At 37.0% G+C, this 20382-nt stretch overlaps 1 protein-coding gene across 2 annotated transcripts in view; it reads left to right on the top strand.

The window, feature by feature from the left end:
• Nucleotides 1–668: 668 nt before the first annotated feature.
• The window catches only part of LOC306855361 (tetratricopeptide repeat protein 17), a gene marked incomplete at its 5' end in the record, with an annotated part of 30108 nt that continues 10394 nt past the window's right edge, over nucleotides 669–20382 (top strand). The window contains 19 exons of one of the 2 annotated variants that reach the window (XM_079394010.1): nucleotides 669–878; nucleotides 1207–1296; nucleotides 1434–1603; nucleotides 1696–1807; nucleotides 2533–2664; nucleotides 3162–3271; nucleotides 3416–3563; nucleotides 3773–3912; nucleotides 7313–7473; nucleotides 7666–7778; nucleotides 8425–8571; nucleotides 9201–9316; nucleotides 9427–9583; nucleotides 9748–9819; nucleotides 10928–11152; nucleotides 13536–13722; nucleotides 14390–14521; nucleotides 15868–16130; nucleotides 16219–16369. In XM_079394010.1, the coding sequence (XP_079250136.1) occupies nucleotides 669–878; nucleotides 1207–1296; nucleotides 1434–1603; nucleotides 1696–1807; nucleotides 2533–2664; nucleotides 3162–3271; nucleotides 3416–3563; nucleotides 3773–3912; nucleotides 7313–7473; nucleotides 7666–7778; nucleotides 8425–8571; nucleotides 9201–9316; nucleotides 9427–9583; nucleotides 9748–9819; nucleotides 10928–11152; nucleotides 13536–13722; nucleotides 14390–14521; nucleotides 15868–16130; nucleotides 16219–16369 (2836 nt within the window). The remainder of the gene's footprint in view (nucleotides 879–1206; nucleotides 1297–1433; nucleotides 1604–1695; nucleotides 1808–2532; nucleotides 2665–3161; nucleotides 3272–3415; nucleotides 3564–3772; nucleotides 3913–7312; nucleotides 7474–7665; nucleotides 7779–8424; nucleotides 8572–9200; nucleotides 9317–9426; nucleotides 9584–9747; nucleotides 9820–10927; nucleotides 11153–13535; nucleotides 13723–14389; nucleotides 14522–15867; nucleotides 16131–16218; nucleotides 16370–20382) is intronic. The other variant, XM_079394011.1, reaches the window with a different exon arrangement.

Genomic DNA, 20382 nt, shown 5'->3' with positions numbered 1-20382 from the left:
GAGCCACTATAATAGAATGTTTTAATCTTACTATGACTTCTGTATTCTACATATCTTTGTTTTTGAGCAGAAAACTGATCAGTTGGAAAAATCATGGTTACTAATAAAATTGATTATTGATATTGATCATTGATTTGCCGTCATAGATGAAAGATTTTAAGTTTTAAGTCTTAAACTACATCTAGATTTTAAGCAACCGACAGAAATTCTAATGGGTCCCACTACAAATACATTACAAAAACCATCAACTTTTAACTATTAAAACCATCACAAATATTTTTCTGTAGTGTGTTTGGGGACATATTCCATTAGGATTGAGTGGTTTTAACAAGCCACCAATAGAAGGCGACCAATTACCAGTAGAACCCCACAGGGTCCATTACAGTTTCCATTAAAACCAATACAAGTCACATTTTAACCAGTAAAACCATTACAAATTCTGTGATGGTTTGTATTGTTTTTTTTTCAGCAGGGAAGTCTGTATTCATAGAAGTAAAAACCTCAAAATATAAATTAAAAGTTTACAAAACTGCAATTATTTGGAAAACATTAATTGTTCGTTTCACAAGTTTATAAACAGTCTCATGTAATATCGGATATATAAATACAAATTTACAAATATAAACCCCCACTTTATATTTCTGTAACCCGGAAGCAGATTGCGGTGAATGACACGAACCTTTAGGGTCGAATGGACGGACGGTAAAAAGATGGCGGATGACAAGAGCAATAGCATAGGCAGTCATTCCGCTAATAAACGGTTCTGGAGCCCTTCCGTTCGCGGAGCGGCGGCGGTGTTTGTTTGTATACTGTTGGCCGAGCCTGCGCGAGCCACCACGCACTGGGTGGTGACGGAGGACGGCAAAATCCAACAGCAGGTAACGTTAGGCGACTGTGTCGTGTTTAGTCACCTCATCGCTCTCTAGACCATGTTTACAAGACAAGATATCAGCGCTTCTGAACAGTAGCTTTCTAATCTGATTGTTACTCACTAGCACGGTTTTATCCAGCTGTCAGACAGATGCTTGTGTCGATCTCAAGTGCTGATCACGATATAAAAGCGCACTAGTGTGTAGTTATTCATTAACACTGTCCAGATCATCAGCCTGATTTGGCTTCTTGATGTCTTCTAATCTCTCTCCGATAGTGAGTCTTGCTCAAAGCATGTGTCCGCTTTGCCTTTTTCATGCTCCCTTTCGTTTCCAGGTGGATTCTCCTCTTAACTTGAAACATCCCCACCATTTAGTTCTTTTCATGCAACAAGAGACTCGTGTGAACTACCTCAAGAAGTTAGAGGTGATGTTAAGCCTCACATTCATCATAACCTAAAAGGACCTTTTACAATGTACTGTGTCTTGAAGAAGGCAGCTCTAGAAGTAAAGGTATGCTTCCCTAATCACTTGTCTGACAGTGAGTTACTGTATGTTTTGCAGAAGCAACTAGTTGCTCAGAAGATTCACATTGAAGAGAACGAGGACCGGGATACTGGTTTAGAGCAGCGACATTATAAAGAAGATGCTGACTGTGTCACAGCTAAAGTTCCTCTGGGAGACTTGGATCTCTATGATGGCACTTTTATATCCCTGGAGAGCAAAGACATCAAGTAAGTGGTGTTTGCTTGTGTTTTTATGTAACTATTATTTTAGTTGTTATTATCAAATACCTCATTATGGTTTTATTTTTGTGGTTTTCTAGTCCAGAGGATTTTTTGGATCAGATGTCACTTCTACCTTCTGACCTGGAAAAACCTGACTGTGCTAAAATTCTCGAGCTCCCTTACAGCATTCATGCATTTCAGCACCTCAGGGTGAGTGTTTTGAGTGCTTTAAGCTTTACCCATAGATGCACTACTGGTTAAAAGATGTTTAAGTGTTTTTTAAAACAAATAAGTTTTCTATGCTCATCAAGCCTGCATTTATTTGATTAAAAATGCAGTAAAAACAGTAATATTATGAAATGTTATTACAATTTAAAATATTTTCTATTTTAATATATTTTAAAATGTAATTTATTCCTGTAGTAAAGTTGAAATTTCATCAGCCGTTACTCTAGTCTTCAGTGTCACACAATCTTTCAGAAATCATTCTAATGTGCTGATTTTATGTACATTTATTATTCAATAAAAGCAGCTTTGATGAACATAAACGTCTTTCAAAAACATTAAAGATATCATAATTATTCAAAATATTTCACTGGAAAATGTAGGAGTGGGGACTTGGTACAATGCATAGTTGATTTGATTGTGAGATGTGGGCATTGCCTTTAAAAGTGGAGGCAAATGAATGTGAGCTTGCAGTGTAGGTTTTAAACAGACTAAATGATTGGAGACGTCCTGCATACTAGAAGAGAGAGAAGTCTGTTGTTTTCACTTGAAGGTCCAGTTATGTGATTTTGTTTTTACATTATGAGATCAACAAATGAAACATGCACAGATTAATTTTTCACAATAAGATCTAAAAAATTATGTTTCATTTCATGCCAACTTTACTCTCAAACATGGGCTCATTGTTTTTTTTGTTTTTTTTCTCTCAGGGTGTACAAGAGAAGGTAAACTTAACATCACCCTTGCTTTCAAAGGATGACCCGATCTTTACCTCCCTGTCTCTTAAGCTGGGACAGAGTGTGGATGAGATTGGCCATCGGATACACCAGGCCCTTCTAAAAGTAAGTTGATTTGCATGATTTCTAAAGTTAAGGGTTTTCACAGTCATGGAAAACCTTGAAATGTTGCAGTTGTGATATCTAGGCCTGGAAAAGTCTAGTATTTTCTATAGTGACTGGAAATCTTTGCAGCTATGTTCTCCTAATATAAGATTATTGTGCTTCATAAAATGAAACCCAGCACTAAAATGCACAATAAGGAACTTTTATTAGCTTTGAGTCACAAAGACGTCTTTGTAAATCAATGCTAATGAATATTTTTATGGCACATAAAGTGCTTTACTTTGAGCATCTTTGCTTAGAAAGCCAAGTCCTCCTAACCACAGTAAATGTCAGGAATTTTTAAGGTTGCATGATATATCAGTACCATACTTTTTCCTTTATGGTTCAGTTTTTCCTCCTAAGTTGCAGTTTTTAAAGGCTTGTAGATAATAGTAGAAGTCACCTGAAATGGGAATTTCTCAAGATTAACGATGACTGTCTTATTCTCACTTTCTAAGAATTCCTCTTCATGGGTGCTTTATAACTTGGCCTCCTTCTACTGGCGGATGAAGAATGAACCCAGGCGAGCTGTGGACTGTGTGGTTCGTGCCCTCCATTTTTCTCCAAGGTAAAGTGAAATGGCACATGGATACAAATGGCAGATGTATAGTGGGCATAGCTTATCAACAGTGAAATCAGTGTTTCGTCACCTGCGCAATGACTTGTATAAGTTGTTTACATAAATTTGCATTTATTTCCTCTATTTTTGCAGGCAGCACAAAGATGTTGCTCTCATCAATATGGCAAACATACTTCACAGGGCGCACTTCTCGGCTGACGCCGCCATTCTCGCCCACGCTGCTCTGGATCTCACCACCGATCTCCTAACCAGCCATTACACCCTGGGCAATATTTACGCTGTGAGTGCAGTGTTTTGAAGAAGAGGGATGGTTTCTGAAAATACAATTTTTAAATGTTTTTGAACTACCTCATAATCCTCTGTTCACATGCACTTACTGCTGGACAGGAAATGGCAGTTTTTCTTTAGTATCTGATTTCCTTGTTTATATCAAATGACACACACTTCCTTGTTGGATCTCTCTCTCCCTTCCTCCTGTCTCTCTGGTAGATGTTGGGGGAGTATAATCACTCTGTGCTGTGCTATGAGCAGGCCCTGCAGGCTCAGCCGGGTTTTGAGCAGGCCCTGAGGAGGAAACATGCCGTCCTCTGTCAGCAGAAGCTGGAGCAGCGGCTTGAGGCTCAACATCGGTAAGACAGACTATTTGTTTTCTCATTGACTGCTGTGACTGACTTTGACTCTCTTTTTCTGTGCAGTTACTCTTGAGTCTCATTAAGAAAACCATCTGAGTATGGAATAGCATTTTTCCTAATATTGAATGGCTCTTGTTCTTTCATTGATGGCGTATTTCTGCTGTTCATTTTATGAAGAGGAATTCATTATGGATCACTGCAGGGGTTTTTAGCAGGGTTGTACTACAGAATGGCTGGCAATTATGTAGTTCTATCTCAAGCTAATTTATGTGAAAAAAGAAAAATGCATTCAGCACGGATGCATTAAATGATCAAAAATAACAGTACAGACATTTATTGTTATTAAATATTTTTATTTTAAATAAATACTGTTCTTTCTAACTTTCTGTTCTTTAGAGAAACCCGGGAAAAAATATTATTGTGGTTATCACACACTGAATTAAAGGTGGGGTTAGTGATTTTTGGTAGCCAATGTTGACATTAGGGGTCGACCGATTATCGGTGCCGATATTAAGCATTTTTATGATAATCGGCATCGTCATTTTCAAAACCGATGTGCCGATAAAATTATTTTATTTTGAAACGCTTTTTGGCTCTGATGCAGCCTGTCGGAACTCACCACTCTGTAGCCTAGAGCAGTCTCCGCCCACCGCCCATCTGATTTGGCATGAGTCCGACCAATCAACGTGGAAGACTAAAGGCACTCTCACACCGAAAGCGCTTGCTAACTGGAGCTGCTTCATCACGCATCAGTTGTCTCTCAAAGGCAGCAGCAACTTGAGACGTTGCTCAAGTTGCAATAAATCACAATCCACTACACTGAGGTTGCAAAACACCTCAATATTATGTATTTATGGTTTCCGCGATGGGGGAAACGCAGACGGAATCGCAGAATTCAGTCATATAAATGGAATTTACTGTATAACGCGGAGTCACGTAATTTGTCTGGATTGTTTGGATTAATTAATAACAAGTAGGTCAGTACACTTAAATCAACTCGGGATATGGACTATCTGTAAACATAAAGCTGCAAAAAGACAATTTAAATATGAATTCTGCATGTTCTGCGTGTCTCTGTATATGTGAATGGCACAGACGTGCGGTTCTGATTACCACACACACACACACACACTGAAGTGCGCGACGCTCGCTGTGTTTTCCGCATTTGCCATCTCACTAAATGAGGACATAAATACATGAACAATGTCCCCCAGAACTGCTCTGAGAGTTACTTCATGAGCATTTGACCGTTTCATTTGAGTAAAACGATCTTCATATCATACATAGGCTACAGAAACTTAAGCGGTCCTCATGGCAACCCGTCAAAATAAAAGTCTGGTTTATCTACTAATAATACTACATCAATTATTACAACTGTTGTTAAAAAGAATAATCACACAATACGCTATTTCTTCCATGTTTTAATTTTAATAGTAAACCCATTTGTTTGCCAAAACATTGTTTAACTCTCATTTGATTACAAGATAAATGACATTTGTTTTATGCCTACATTTGCACTGCACTGTAAATTAAAACTAATGGAAATTACTGTCATTTAGGCCAAGATTAGGATGACAGAAATTGTGACATTTTAATAGGCTATTGAACCAAGTGAGCCTATAACAGGCTATTAGTGTTATAGTTTAATTAAAATACTTGCGGTCTTCTTTGCAACTTCTACAATGGAGCTATGAAGACAATTACATTATTTACACTTATTATATACATTGTGCTTTTTAAGTTAATCAATTAATGTGCATTAGATGATGAATTGAATGGTCACCTCTTGTAGGTTATGATTTAGTCATCAGAAAATAATTAATGAAGAATTATGAAAGGTTATGCTATTACACATATATTTCTAACATGTAAATGATTGAAGCCAAATACTTGCATTTCCCCAAGCTGTTTAGCTGTAGTACAGTATTCATAGGCTTAATCATGAAGCATACAGTGGCCCCACTTTTAACTCTCTCTTTATATTACCCTTATTGTAGATAGATGCATGGAGGAAGATGAGAGTAAGAAGTGCAACCAACACTAGGTAGGGTAGTTTTTGTCAGAGCCCTTGTTATTCTTAATTTTGACATAAATTTTAACAGACATGTATATCGGTTCAAAATATCGGTTACCGGTCTACTTGGTTTATAATAATCGGCATTTGCATCAACCCTGAAAAACACGTATCGGTCGACCCCTAGTTGACATTTGAAATCACCAAAACAAACACGCCCCTACCCCAAAAGGGTCATGCCCCTATTTTGATAGCTCCGCCCCACACATACGTACGGCAACGATTAGTTCTGTGAAACAAAGCAAAACTCATTATATTCACTGATGCGCTCTACACTGGATGCCGCACCGCGACAAGACAAATCCTTGACAGTAAACTGCTGCCGTGTTCTATTTAAGACATATTGACACACATTTCAAATGATTTTCAACGGTCACTTTGTCGCGTCCGGTGTAGACAGACTTTAGCTGTTGCGGCGCGGCGTCCTGTGTAGACACGGTCTAAGCCTTCTTTTGTTCCGCAGACGTTTTCCTCTTTTGTTTTTTATCCGTCATCTCTATCTTTCTGTCGTCGCTCGGCTAATGTCCGTCATGTGCACTGATGAGCGCTCTCTCCTCGCATCATGAGTAGACACGCTCCTTACTGCTGATTGGTTACAAGTTTGTTTTGGTACTGGCCCGACTCAGTTTTCTAAAGCGTTTTTGAAAATTGCATAGCCCACCTTTAAGCAGCATAGCTGTTTTTAACATTGATAATAATAAGAAATGTTTATTGAGCACCAAATCAATTAGAATGATTTCTGAAGAATCATGTGACACTAAAAACTGGAGTAATGACTGGTGAAAATTCAGTTAATTCATAAATTAATTGTTCACCATTAATTTTTTTTAAATGTGTATTTGATAAAATCCAGCCTTTTATGATTTGTAAGAGACTTAAAAAACATTTTTAAAAATCTTACCGACCCCAAAGATTTGTACAGTAGTGTACATTTGGGGCAAAAAACGAGAATGAAATGATAGCGTTTTCATGCTAGAGGTTTGATTAAGCAAAAAGTTAGATTTGTTTCATGTGGAAGTCGACTTACAAACTAAGAACCACACATCATGTGTTAAACACAAAGTGAAGTGTCATTGTAAATGTACATTTTGTGATATTGTGTAAATTCTAAACAAAATGTTGACTATTTTGGTAGTTACACCAGATAAACGAAATCCAATCAAAGGGAAGATGCTTTCCAATTATGGCATTCAGACTTAAGCATTTGTTTTCTGGCAGTGATGACAAATATCTTGCAGTTGTTCTGTTGATGACAAGGAAGAGGGCACAAATGAATTTGAGTTTGTGCTCAAAAAAGTGCATCTTCCCTGACTCTTTGTCCAGGTCTTTGCAGCGCACCCTGAATGAACTGAAGGAGTACCAAAAGCAGCATGATCATTACCTGAAGCAGCAGGAGATGCTGGACAAGCACAAGCTCATTCAGGAAGAGCAGATCTTGCGAAATATCATCCACGAGACCCAAATGGCTAAAGAAGCTCAACTCGGTTAGACTGCATGTTTTATCTTTCAATTCCAGTCATACAGTTTCTGTAACACAGACCCACAAACTCAAGATTGTGCAGTATACTGGATAAACAAGTTTCGCAAGCCTGCCAGATCTAGTTGGCGCCACGTTTGTTCTCTTCCCTTGTTGATTGCATGAATGCGTATAATAGGACTTAAATGTTTTGTTTCAGGAAATCACCAAATGTGTCATATGGGCCAGCAGAAGTTCACCCTGCACTGCCCGTATGACTTGCCTGTACGGTATCACCGTGGAGAACTGTTTGAAAATGTCCACTACATTCAGGTGAAACTGAAAACACACTGTTTGAATTATTTTGCTTTGTCTGTGATGATAATTAGAATAAATATTGAAGTAGTTTACTCTATTTCTACACAAAACATTTAGCCGAACTTGAAAAATGTATATTCATTATTTAAATTTCCTATGGAGTTTTAAAATTTTACTTTTGTATGTCTAGAAAAAACACTTAAAATTAGTGAATTAAAATAAGAAATATCTTGATTTTTGTTAGTTGTTGTAGCTTATTTCAATTCTTGGATGCTTGAATCCTTGAGGGCTCTTGAGTGTGTGGAGGCCCCCTAGTAGACCCTGGCCCTCTAGTTGAGAAGCATTGGTCTATAGTGATGCCAGTCCACGAATTTCAGTGGACAGGCAGTGTTTCATGTAACAACAGTGGAACATATTATTGTTTTGTTTGCGTGTCCACTATACCCTACTTTGACTGCTTGCAAATCTGTTTTTGTATGCGGATCAGGATTAAGCAAATTAGCTGAGTAGCTGAAACTGACTTGTTTGTAAAACGGTTGTATGAAAGCAATACTTTACATGTGATAATATTGTTGATATTCAGTATAACATCAGTCCTCAGTGTTACATTGCTTTAGTGTTAATCTCCTCTTTTTCTGTGTGTGTGTGCGCATGTCTGTAGTTTGGTGAGGAAGTGTCAGTCGCCAGCAGTGTTGCTCTGGTGTCCGAGTTGAGTGTGAATGAGAGTCACAGTCCTCAGCAGTCCTACACCGTGTCTTTAGGACGGGAACCTGCAGCCCACTGGGACAAGGAGACCACTTCCACCGATGTAAGTGTGTGTCGATTATTATTATTATTATAATTGTTTTGGTAAACCCTCCTATTGTTAACTGAAAACAATGGAATTATCCTAAAATTTATAATACAATGCATGAGGAGTTGTGTTAAAAGATCCTGCAGACACAGATTCGATTTTGTACTAATTATTGGCATATTTATGGCATGTATTTATTGTGTGGCATATTTTTATTTGTAAATGTCATGTTTTTTTATGTTAGAACACAAAGGTGTATTCATGCCATGTTCGAATTATCGTAATAATGAGATTTTGACTTATTAAAACTTTTTGAATTATACAAGAGTTCTGAATTATACCATCTGACCATTGCAATGAAAATACTCAAACTGGTGGAAGGTTTAGCCATAAAATGTAGTGAAAAACATGATTACAATTTAATGTAGCTAGCATGGAGTTATCTAATTTTCCATTAAATATGATGAATACCCTAACATTTGATCAATAAGGCATGTTTTATGGTGGTTTTGTGATTACTCAAATTACACAGATTGATTTTGGTATCATTAGTGTTGCCATAAAAACGGATCATTTCTGTATTATCTATATTATCCTGCATATTATATAGTAGAAGTCACATTCTGTTTGATGTTTGTGAACAGGAAAGCCATACGGTGCTGTGGCCCAGGAGGTCAGACTGTGCACAACGATTCCCCACAATTCCCCCTGTGCACCTGCTTCCCACCTATTACCTGCCACCTGAGTCCCGCAACTTTAAGTAAGAAGTGGCACTGTGACATGAACACTTATGTGACATATAGTATGCAATCACAGACTTAACCCTTCAACATGTAACATGTCACCTTGCTGTCTTTGTCATGTTACCAGGGCTCTGAATATCCTCTTGGAGAGCAATGATCAGCATCAACCAACATCAGCAAAGATGCCGGACTGCAGCTTTAAGAATCTTGTCACTGCTAGAGACCCACTGGACTCTCTGGCCTGGGCCCTAGAGAAGGAGCTGCCTGACCCACATGCTGCTGAGGTATGAGCCAGCTTACTCAACACTGTCAGTCTGAAGGCATTCTTTACCACACCCTTAACTTACCTGGGCTATTTGTGCAGGTAGATGAAGCAGGGAGAGCTATTTAGTGTGTGGGAGTGTTGTGTTTTCTCAGGTGAGTCATTCTGTGTGTGTGTTTTACGCAGGTGTTGCTGAAGCGCAGTGGTGGGAGGAGTTTGGAGCAAACTGGAGCACTGATTGCTCGGGCTCTGGACAAGGTAAAAAAATAATGGCTACATGTGGCTCATGTTGAGTACATTAGCAATTGCACTATTTGCTTTTTGTGGATGTTATGGAAATATGGTGTAAGTGTAAAGTACAGATATAATTGAAGAATCAGTAACTTTATAATGAACATTTGTATAAGATTTCTTTCTATACAACATTTATAGTGACTGTGGACCATTAAACTCAGAAAAGGACAATAAAACACTAGAAATGCATAAAAGTTGCCATTATGACGTATGTTAAAGTGTAAACAATATAAAGTGTTCAGAAGCCATATGATAGTTTTGTGTAAGGAATAGACCCAAATGTAAGACACTATTGACTGATTATCATTATCTCAGCTGCAACTTTGAAATCATACACAATTACACATATTTTGAAATGTAATTTTTAAATTGTAAAATTTTTTAAATGTAATCACAGCCATTACTCCAGTTGTAAGTGTTATGTGATTCTTAAGATCCTTCAAACCATTCTAATGCTGATTTGGTGTTCTAGAATTATATATATATATTTTTTTTTATCAATTTTGAAAACATTTGTGTTGCTAAACTTTTTTTTCCCAGCATATTTAAATGAATAGAAACTAGAAATAGAAATCTTTTATGAATAGAAACTAGAAATAGAAATCTTTTATGAATAGAAACTAGAAATAGAAATCTTTTATAACAATGTAGACGTTTTTCATGTCGTCTTTGATCAGTTTCATGCATCTTTGCTGATTAAAAATATTAATTTCTTTGGGGGAAAAAAATGTTGACCCAAACAGTGGTGATGTAGGTTAGTGCAGTGATGCTTTTTACAGTACTGCTTTGGCCTTTTAGGATCTGAACAGCACACGATCACGGTCATGACAATGATTTCAACGTGAAGATTCTTTAAAAGTTATTTTTGTGTATGTGTTTCACTGAAAAAATAAGTATTATGTAAATAATAATAATGTAAATAATGACAGGCGTTTCATTTTAGAAGTTGTTAGCTGCTCATAGTTGGTTGTCAGATTGTCTGCTTGCAACATTTGAATGTAAAACTAGGATTGTGATAGTAAAAAAAAAAAAAACTTTACCAAAGGTCAAATGGAATGTCTTTTTCTCTCAGATGAGTGGGCCGCGGTGGATGATGCAGAATGAAGCAGGTCTTTTCTGGCGTGCTAAAGGAAATGGCACACAAGCTTTGGCGTGTCTGCGTCAGGCGCTTCATTCTGCCCCTCCTCAGCACAGAGACATGCCTCTGGTCAACACTGCTAACCTGCTGCTGCACTACGGCCTGCATGACGAGGCCCATGAACTGCTGCAACAGGCCCTGCAGATCAACCGCACAGAGGTATGCACTTACACTGACCTGGCTATAATGCAGACCGTTGAACACCACACCTTTTCAGCACAGACTTTATTACTACTACCACCCAGTTTACACTTTAAGTGATTACATAACTAGGTTGCAGTGTAGACAGCTTGTTGATTACGATGTTAATTACAATCTTATTTTGACATGACACCCATGGAAATATTCCTCTGATTCCACAGAATTTAAATGTCAGACATACAGTGGTGTTAACTAGGGTTGTCAAGTAGTTAAAATATCTTATCACATTAATTATATATCACATTAATAATAAATATTTGTAAAGAAAAGCCCAAGGATAGATACAATCCAGCATCTGGTCTTGACAGATGAAAGCTTTTCAGAGGCTGTAGATGTCAATATATTGCATAAATTTTATCTAGTGCTGTCAAACAATTAATAGCGATTAATCGCATCCAAAATAAAGGTTTTTGTTTACGTAATTTGTGTGTGCTGTGTATATTTATTATAAATACAAACTCACGCATGTGTATATTTAAGTAAAATATCTTATGCTTGTATATTAAAGTCCATGTAAAGTCAATATTAAATGTGTGCTCTTTATCACACTACATAAAAATGTGTTATTAACTACCCAGTGAAATTTGAATGCTAAAAAAACGGCAAGTGAATAAAATAAGCAGTATTCTCTGCTCTCAAACGCTGAAACCATGCCCACTCGTGGAAAAGCTGCCGTCTCTCTCAACTGTCTTCCTCTGCAGCTTATTTAAATGAGGAGACCGAGCTGTTTTGTCAATTAGTGCAACCAGGTATTATGCATTTACGTGACGAAGGCATAGCTAGCTAGCAATGCTAGCAACATCTAGGCTGTAGTTACGAACGGTAACTTGCGATTGAGCGGGCAAACCACTGCGCTGTAGTTATTAGGTGTGTTCGACTTGAAGCAGGGTTGTCCAGAACGATCAGTGAACGAGAGTGATTCGAAAGCATGAGGAGCCGTCTGCTCTCTATAGCTCTGTCCTTTGATGTCACACACCGATTGATCTGCGCAATGCTGCTTACACAAGTCTTATAGTGTTAGGGGAGGGGCCATGCTCAGTGACACCATTTCGTCATTGAGTCATGATGTTAGCCCTGCCCAAAAAATCCTCAAAACGAAAATGGTGAAAACCGGTTTAACTGTTTATCTCCACAATTAAGTACTACATAGTTCACAGCCTTTGTAACATGTTTCCGCAATGCATTTCTAACATTTATAATGTGTTAAGAAACAATTCTCAGAATTGATTTTACACAGACTTTAAATGTATTTATATATGATATAAAATGTAATAATATAAATATACTTGTAAATATTTTCAAAATATATATTGTATGTGTGTGTATTTATATATACATAAATAAACACAGCACACACACACACATTATGTAAACAAAAACTTTTATTTTGGATGCAATTAATCGCGATTATTTTATCAAATAATTTTCTTTGGAACTGATCACACTAACAGGTTAAATTGACAGCCCAAAGTGTACATTTGTTTCACCCAAAAATAAAAATTTGCTGAAATTTACTCCAAGGTGAAGTTTATGTTTGTGGTCACACCTTAGTTAGGGGACTAGTTCTCACTATTAACTAATTATTGACTATGACTTTTGCCTCAAACTCCTAATTTACTGCCTATTAATAGTTAGTAAAGTAGTTGTTAAGTTTAGGTAGGGGGTAGGGTTAAAAATCTACAATATGGTCATGTTGAATAAGTCATTAATATCTGCTTTATAAGTACTAATAAACAGCCATATGCTAGTAATATGCATGCTAACAAGCAACTAATTAATAGTGAGAATTTATCACTAAATTAAAGTGTTACCAAATTTGTTTCTACATTGAATCAGATTTGGAGATAAATGAATCATCACCAATGAATCCACTGCAGTGAATGGGTGCCGTCAGATTGAGAGTCCCAACAGATGATAAAAAAATAATACACTAGCAATCCACACTACTCCAGTCCATCAAGTAATGTCTTTTGAAGATAAAAGCTGCATGTTTGTTTTAAACATTTTAAACATCATTAAGACGGTCACGTCAAACTTTAGCTTCCTATTAAATATGAGTATTCTCCAAAATATTGTGTTCTCCAGTGAAAAAATCATCTTGTCTGAATCAGTGTTTTTATCAACTCTCATTCTGACGGCACCTATTCATTGCAAAGGATTTATTGGTGTACAAATGATGTAATGCTATATTTCTAAAGTAATTTCCAATACAAGCTTATCTGCATCTCTAATTACCTAAAACATAAATTTTATTTTTGGGTTAGCTATTCCTTTAATCAAAACAGAGAAGTTTATTAAGTGACAAATGTTTCTTTCTCTCTCTCTCTCTCTTTCACACCAGCCTCACACCCTGTTAAGTCTGGTCAACGTTCACCTCTCTCAGGGAAACCTGACTGGCGCTCTGGTCATGTTTCGTCGAGCCCTGATTCTCACAGTTCACTGTCCCCAGTGTCGTGCCAGCCTGCCTCTAATGCGCTGTCTCCAGTTTTACCCCTTCCTTTACAATCTCCAGCACCAGGCCTGTCCATGTAAGTAGCCTCCTCCGTAAACCTGTAGGACCCTTCCTACACTGAACTGAGAGTTTTCCCCCCGGACAGCTACCCCACTTCACCTTCCTCCATCACTCACTCTTTCCTCCTCCCTAGTGTTGCAGCCTCAGCGGCAGAGTGCTCAGCACTCTTTTTATAGCCAGGCACAGTAATCTTTGAGCCAATTTTAGACTCTTTACCGTTGCATCTTCTATTCTGGGTTTGCTCAATTCCGTCTTCTGCTCCCCTTTTCTCTTCTCCTCAGCATCCTGCACTGCTCCCCTTCCTCTAGCTCAGCTCTCTCTCCCCTGGCACTCTTCTGAGTGAGAGAGACTTTGAAATAGCGAAATCGTGTCCTCAATAATTCAGGGCACTGAAAATAGCACAGGCTTTATTTAGATGCCGCTGCGCTCTGCAGACAAAAATGAACTCATTGTCCTCTTCTCATTTGGGGGAACTCTGAGCTATTGATTTTGGGATTAATATGGCAAACCCCTTTTGAACAAACACACTTCACTTATACAACAATGTGAATGGTGAATGTGTGTCCAAGCGGCTTCTTTTTCTATACCTTCTTATAAATAATGCAGTTGTATTGATTTGAAAAATCTAAGTTAAGCAACGTGAGCTGAATTGTGTGTGTGTGTGTGTGTGTGTGTGTGTGTAGCTGGCTCTGGCTGTGAGGCAGAGGAAGACACAGAGCTGGAGGAATGGGACACGGCCAGCAGCAGCAGGCAGGAGGCCTGGGACACTGATGCCATGCCTGTGTCTGCTTTAGAAGACTCTCTCCTTTTTGAGAGTAAGATTAATAATGAAGCTTCTGGGGGCTTCTTTCTCTGTGTTTGATGTTTATATACAATTCAGTGGACCCGGTCCAACATTCTGAGACCACTAGCAAAAATACTTCTATTTTGCATTTATTATTAGCGTAACAATTTAAGTGAGTTCACGTACTTATTGTCACAAGTGTTTATTCCATTAGTGACTTAGAAATAGCATTAAATTATAAATATCTCTTATTTATTTGTTTATTTTTTTACATTATAGCATTTCTTTCTGACATCCTAAATCTTTGTTTCAAGGTTTAAATTAAATTTTAAATCCTAGATTTGTGGTCTCAGACTTTTAGACTCCACTGTATGTCTCCTCTGAGAATTGGAAATGTTGTGATAGTTTTTCTGACAGAAATGTCAGACAGAATTTGACCTCATCAGTGTGTGATCACATTAGCAAAATTTCTGCAGAAATTTGTCAAGAAAAATAGGTCAATATTGTAGCACTTTATGAAGCACATCTCTCACAGAATTCACTTTTTTACCAAGTAGCTTTCTGTTGGCAGATGTAGTAAAATCACACAACAAACTTGAACTTGTGCATGTGGAAATCTTTTGCTCTCATGTGAAATTCACAATTGTGTGGATTCCTATTAAAAATGCTTGTATTTCACCCACTTCGAAATACAGTAAGCTGTAAATGTGACCACACATTTAGGGTCTTCTTAGGGTCTCTCTGTAAAGGAAAATATACTACCACATTACGCATACAAAATCTGTGAATTTTATCTCATCATCAACTCTTTTTGATTATTTGATCTGACTACTATAAGTTAACTTTAACTATATTACCTGTCAATAAATTGAAATATGTAATTGCTATTTTCATAAAAAAACCCAACAGATTGTATTTCATGTTTCATGTGAACCATTTATTAATACAGTCCCTTTTCCCATGAGTTATGAATTTAAACATTAATTGTTAGCCTTTTATTTGTTAAATTTCACATTCAACAAGTAAAGTAACATTAAATTAAAAAATGTGAAAAAAGGCTCTGTGATGGTAACTGTCCGGTCCTTGCTAAATTAAACAGTGTAGTGAGGCCATGTGATATAGCAATATAGCACAACACTGTTAAAGATTTATGGTTGCATATTTTATACTGTTTCATATTTCATGTTGTTTGCCTTACTGTTTTTAAACAATAGCTGGCAGTTTTTTTTACAAACAGTCATTGTCAGATTGAGGATGTCAATCCACATGGAAAAGAATGAATTAAATCTTCTGAACAAGGACTTCTGCCTCTAAACAAGCAGCACTCTCACTGCTTTTCTCTACTTTTTCTCTCTGTTACTTTCTCGTCTTCTGTAGAAGTTGTGGTGGACAGCAATGGTTCAGGGGAGGCGAGCGGGCAGGACAGGGTCCGAGAGCAAAAGACTGAAGGGGTGGAGGAAGAGGAGCAGGACTGGCGTCTGAGAGAAGAGCTGATAGGAGCATTTGAGGGGGCTCTGGACATGAACGGAAAGACAGGGGACCTACGGGGCATCCGCGTGCTGAAAAACGACAGGGTCATGGGGGCGAGAGGGGGTGGACCCTGCTTCGGCAACTGTGAGGATGATGAGGGAGCTGAATGGGTACGTCTCTCTGTTAGAATGTTTAAGAACTTTTTGTATTCAAAATAAAGAAGAATTTAACTGTTTCCTTTTCTCTTCATTTCTTTAGATAACATTCCAGGTGAAACGTGTGAAAAAGCCCAAAACTGATACCTCAGAGGGCTGGGTGGGAGAAGGAGATGTTCGTCAGGGTGAACCTGCAGCAAGCAACTCCATCCTTGAGATCAGTGGACCCACAATCCCGTCGCCTGGACCCTCAGGTGCTGAGAATGAACTGCCGTTCCTACATGACATTTAGTATTATTTATATACACTTATTAATATTTTAGATATTTTAACTTTAACTTTTATGTTTTCATTTTAGTTTTGACAATGTGTATTTTAAATCCATTTCTGTTTAACTTCATTTTTATTTGTTTTTTTGTCATTTTAATCCATCTTAAAGGGGTCATATGATGCGATTTCTTGTATTCCTTTTCTTTAGTGTGTTATGTAGCTGTTTGTGCATGTATACGATCTGCAGAGTTACTAAGCTCAAAGTCTCCCACAAAAGGATTTATTCTATCTAAAAGAAGCCTGATCCAGACCTGGCTAAAACGCCTCATTCAAACATGCCCCCACATGTCTACATCACTATGTGGAAATATTTGTGTAATGCCGCCTAAATGTTCACGTGGTTTCAGTAACCGCAGTAGTGTTGATGCAGCCATGTTAGGGGGATGCTGTGTGTTTCTATGCGAAAGCAAAAGCACTTTATTTGGCCTTCCGAAAGAAGATGCAATTAGGAATCACTGATTAAAATTTGTTTACACCAGAACAGCAAAACCCAAATGTTTGAATTTGTACAGCGCATTTTATGGACGACTGTTTTGTGAACTTAGGAGAGTACAAGGCTGGCTGTGCACAAAGGCTATTTCTAAAAACATTAATAAAACAAAAAAAAGGGTCAATTCTAGTGCTGTCAAATGATTAATCGCATCCAAAATAAAAGTTTTTGTTTACACAGTATATATGTGTGTATATTTATTATGTATATATAAATACACACCCACACATGTATATATTTAAGAAAAATATTTTGTATATATAGTAAATATATTTTAATGTATTATAAAGTATTTGAATATAAATATATACATGCAAATATTTTCTAAATATATACTGTATGTGTGTGTATTTATATATACATAATAAATATACACAGTACACACAGATATATTATGTAAATAAAAACTTATTTTGAATGCTATTAATTGCGATTAATCGTTCGACATCACTAGTCAATTCCGACTATGACAACATGGCGCTTCTGAATCAGTGACTGTAAGTATGTTTCGTTATTAGTTTAAGTTTTTGCTATTGACTATTCAAATGCGGAGTTATGTGCAGTAGAGTAATGCATTGTGTGTGTATGTGAGAGAGAGAGACAGGGTCACATCACAATGGAGTCAGCTGTCTTAACAGCGGCTTGTGTGCAAACACATACGAGCATCATCACTGTGTCTGTCACGCGACTTTGTTCACTTTCGGGCTTGAACTGATGGTAAAATTAAGGATATTATTAACTGTCTTTATATTTACTTTGAAAGCTGAAGCTCGCGATTATGGTAAGGGGCATTTCCGATGCGTGCTTGTGGTGTTCGGACAATCACAATGCATTGTGTCAGCTGGCCAATCAGAGCAGACTGTGCTTGTCGGAAGGAGGGGCTTTGTAGAAAACGACGCGTTTGAGAGAGGCGGGGCATAGAGGAACTACAATAATGTACAGTATTTGAAAAATGATGTATTTTTTGAACATTTAAAGCATGTCAACATATTCTGTTACACCAAACACATAAAATAATTATCTTTAAAAAAGCATTATATGACTCCTTAAAACTTACTTTCAGTTAGGTGCCAAGGCAACATTTTATGTTTTTCATCTAATATTTGTTTTATTTCAGCTTTATTTCAGTAAACAGAAATTATTTTTATGGTTTGTAATAGGGGTGTAACGGTACACAAACATGACGGTTCGGTACGTACCTCAGTTTTGACGTCACAGTTTGGTACGGTTTTGGTACAGCAGGAGGAAAAAAACTAAATATAAATTGATTTTTTTTAAATTAAACAATGGTTTACAGAACGAATGGCTCTTTAACTGACATACTAATTACAAATACTTTCGTTACAGTACTTGAGTACATTTTATAATTTTTATGTATAATTAAATTGTGGTACTTTTACTTGAGTGGAATAAAAATAAAGTATTCAACTTTGCTGCATGCGTACACATGCATTCAAACCACGCTTTGCTTTGACTGTCAGTCACCGGTGTTGTTTTTTTAATCTGCATCACTGCGTTTCATTATTTTAGTGAAATTTTAAGTTGTAATTTTAACACCTCTTGAAATGGGTCATGCAATTGATATTACTAGAGCACTCAGCAGGTTAAGTAAATAGAAACTTGGTTGATAGAAGGACGCAGTTGCATGGATGGAGGAACATCAATGTAAATGTCTAAAATGCATGAACACAGTTCAGATGAATAGTAAAAAAATCTTTAACAGTGCAGTTTAATGAAGTTAAAATAACCTAAACATTAACAACAACATTGACATAAGAGCGCATGCATTTTACGTGCATCTGACTGACAGATCAACCATGATTTATCTGTCAATCAGATGCACGTACAATCACTTTTTCTGTGCCCGCGCTTTGGATGTGTGTTCCCATGGGCGAAGAAAGAAGATAGTCTATGTATGACCAGATGATTTATTCATATCCAAAACAAGACGATGTGAACATTATGGAGCGCTGAATCTCATGCAGTGTGTTTCATTCATACTCTAAGCCAGAGGGTGCTGTCGTGCAGAAAGTCCAAAACGGCCTTGTAGAAGTAATAATAATTTGACATGCAGGAAATCCTAATATAGACAAAGGCATCCCGCTATTGCTGTAGCTAAAAAAAAAAAGGTAATTTCAAGTCATTTCCAGGAAGTAAAGTATATGAATAATGCAGTGCTAATTGACATAACATTTATTACAGTATAGAAACCATTCCTTATCTATGCCTTGTGTTTGTATAAACCAATCATAAAATTGTCATTAGGAAAATACAGCACAAAAAAAATGATAGAATACAAATTATTGGTTATCATCCAGCAGTGTATATTATTTCTTAGCCAATTAAAAGACATAAGAAAAAATAAAGCCTGTCAATTAAACATAAGTGGGGGGGTTCATTTTTTTTTTTTTTTTACATTTCTGTCCCCCTCCCATCTGAAATGATGACTACACCCCCATGTGAGCAGTACAGAAAACTGTTGTCTTCTGCTTGAATGGTTCAAAGTCATTAAAATGTACACAGATGAATCGATAAGAGGAATCAAAATTTTCATTTTATAACGAGACGATTCCTGACCTTAAGCGTCCTATTCCAGAATTGGAATCAATTTTGGATTCCCATGCCTAGGTATGGGTTAACATGTTAAAGGTGCCATAGGATGCATTGATATTTTAAATTGTTCTCTGATATCTACATAGATATGTGGCTTAGGTAAGGGCAAAAATTCTCCAAAAATGGCTTTACATGTCCATTTACAACTAGGGTTGGGTATCGTTTTAATTTTATAGATTCCGATTCTTTTCGATTCCAGTATGATTAAATAATGATATCCAACATTTATCCTGTCTCTTTTTTGCAAACCATTTATTGGAGCTGAATACCATGAACAAAAATCAACAGGCTACATAAAAACTGAACTCTTTAAGAGCTGTTAGTGTGCAAAATAGAACTTTTTTCCCAATGTAAGTTGTGGTTCTCTCATGATTCTGAAGAAAAATAAATATTGGACAACTAAACAAAATCACATGTAATTTATGAATGACTCACTCAGGATGTACATGTTTCATTACTGGATGAATCGGCATCCTTGAACGAATCTCTTGTATGTTTCAAAGACAAATACATTTTAACAGCCCCGTTTTGCCACCTACTGGCGTAACAATGTAATTGATACAGTGGGGCAAATAAGTATTTGATACACTGCCGATTTTTCAAGTTTTCCCACTTACAAAGAATGGAGAGATCTGTAATTTTCATCGTAGGTACACCTCAACTGTGAGAGACAGAATATAAAGAAAAATCCAGAAAATCATATTGTATGATTTTTGAATAATTAATTTGCATTTCATTGCATGAAAAGTATTTGATACAATAGAAAACTAGGAACTTAATATTTGGTACAGAAACCTTTTACAATTACAGAGGTCAGACGTTTCCTGTAGTTCT

Source organism: Barbus barbus, assembly GCF_936440315.1.
Source record: "Barbus barbus genome assembly, chromosome: 1".
NCBI lineage: Eukaryota > Metazoa > Chordata > Actinopteri > Cypriniformes > Cyprinidae > Barbus > Barbus barbus.
The sequence above is the reverse complement of the archived record's forward strand: the minus strand, read 5'-3'. Positions and strand labels throughout refer to the sequence as shown.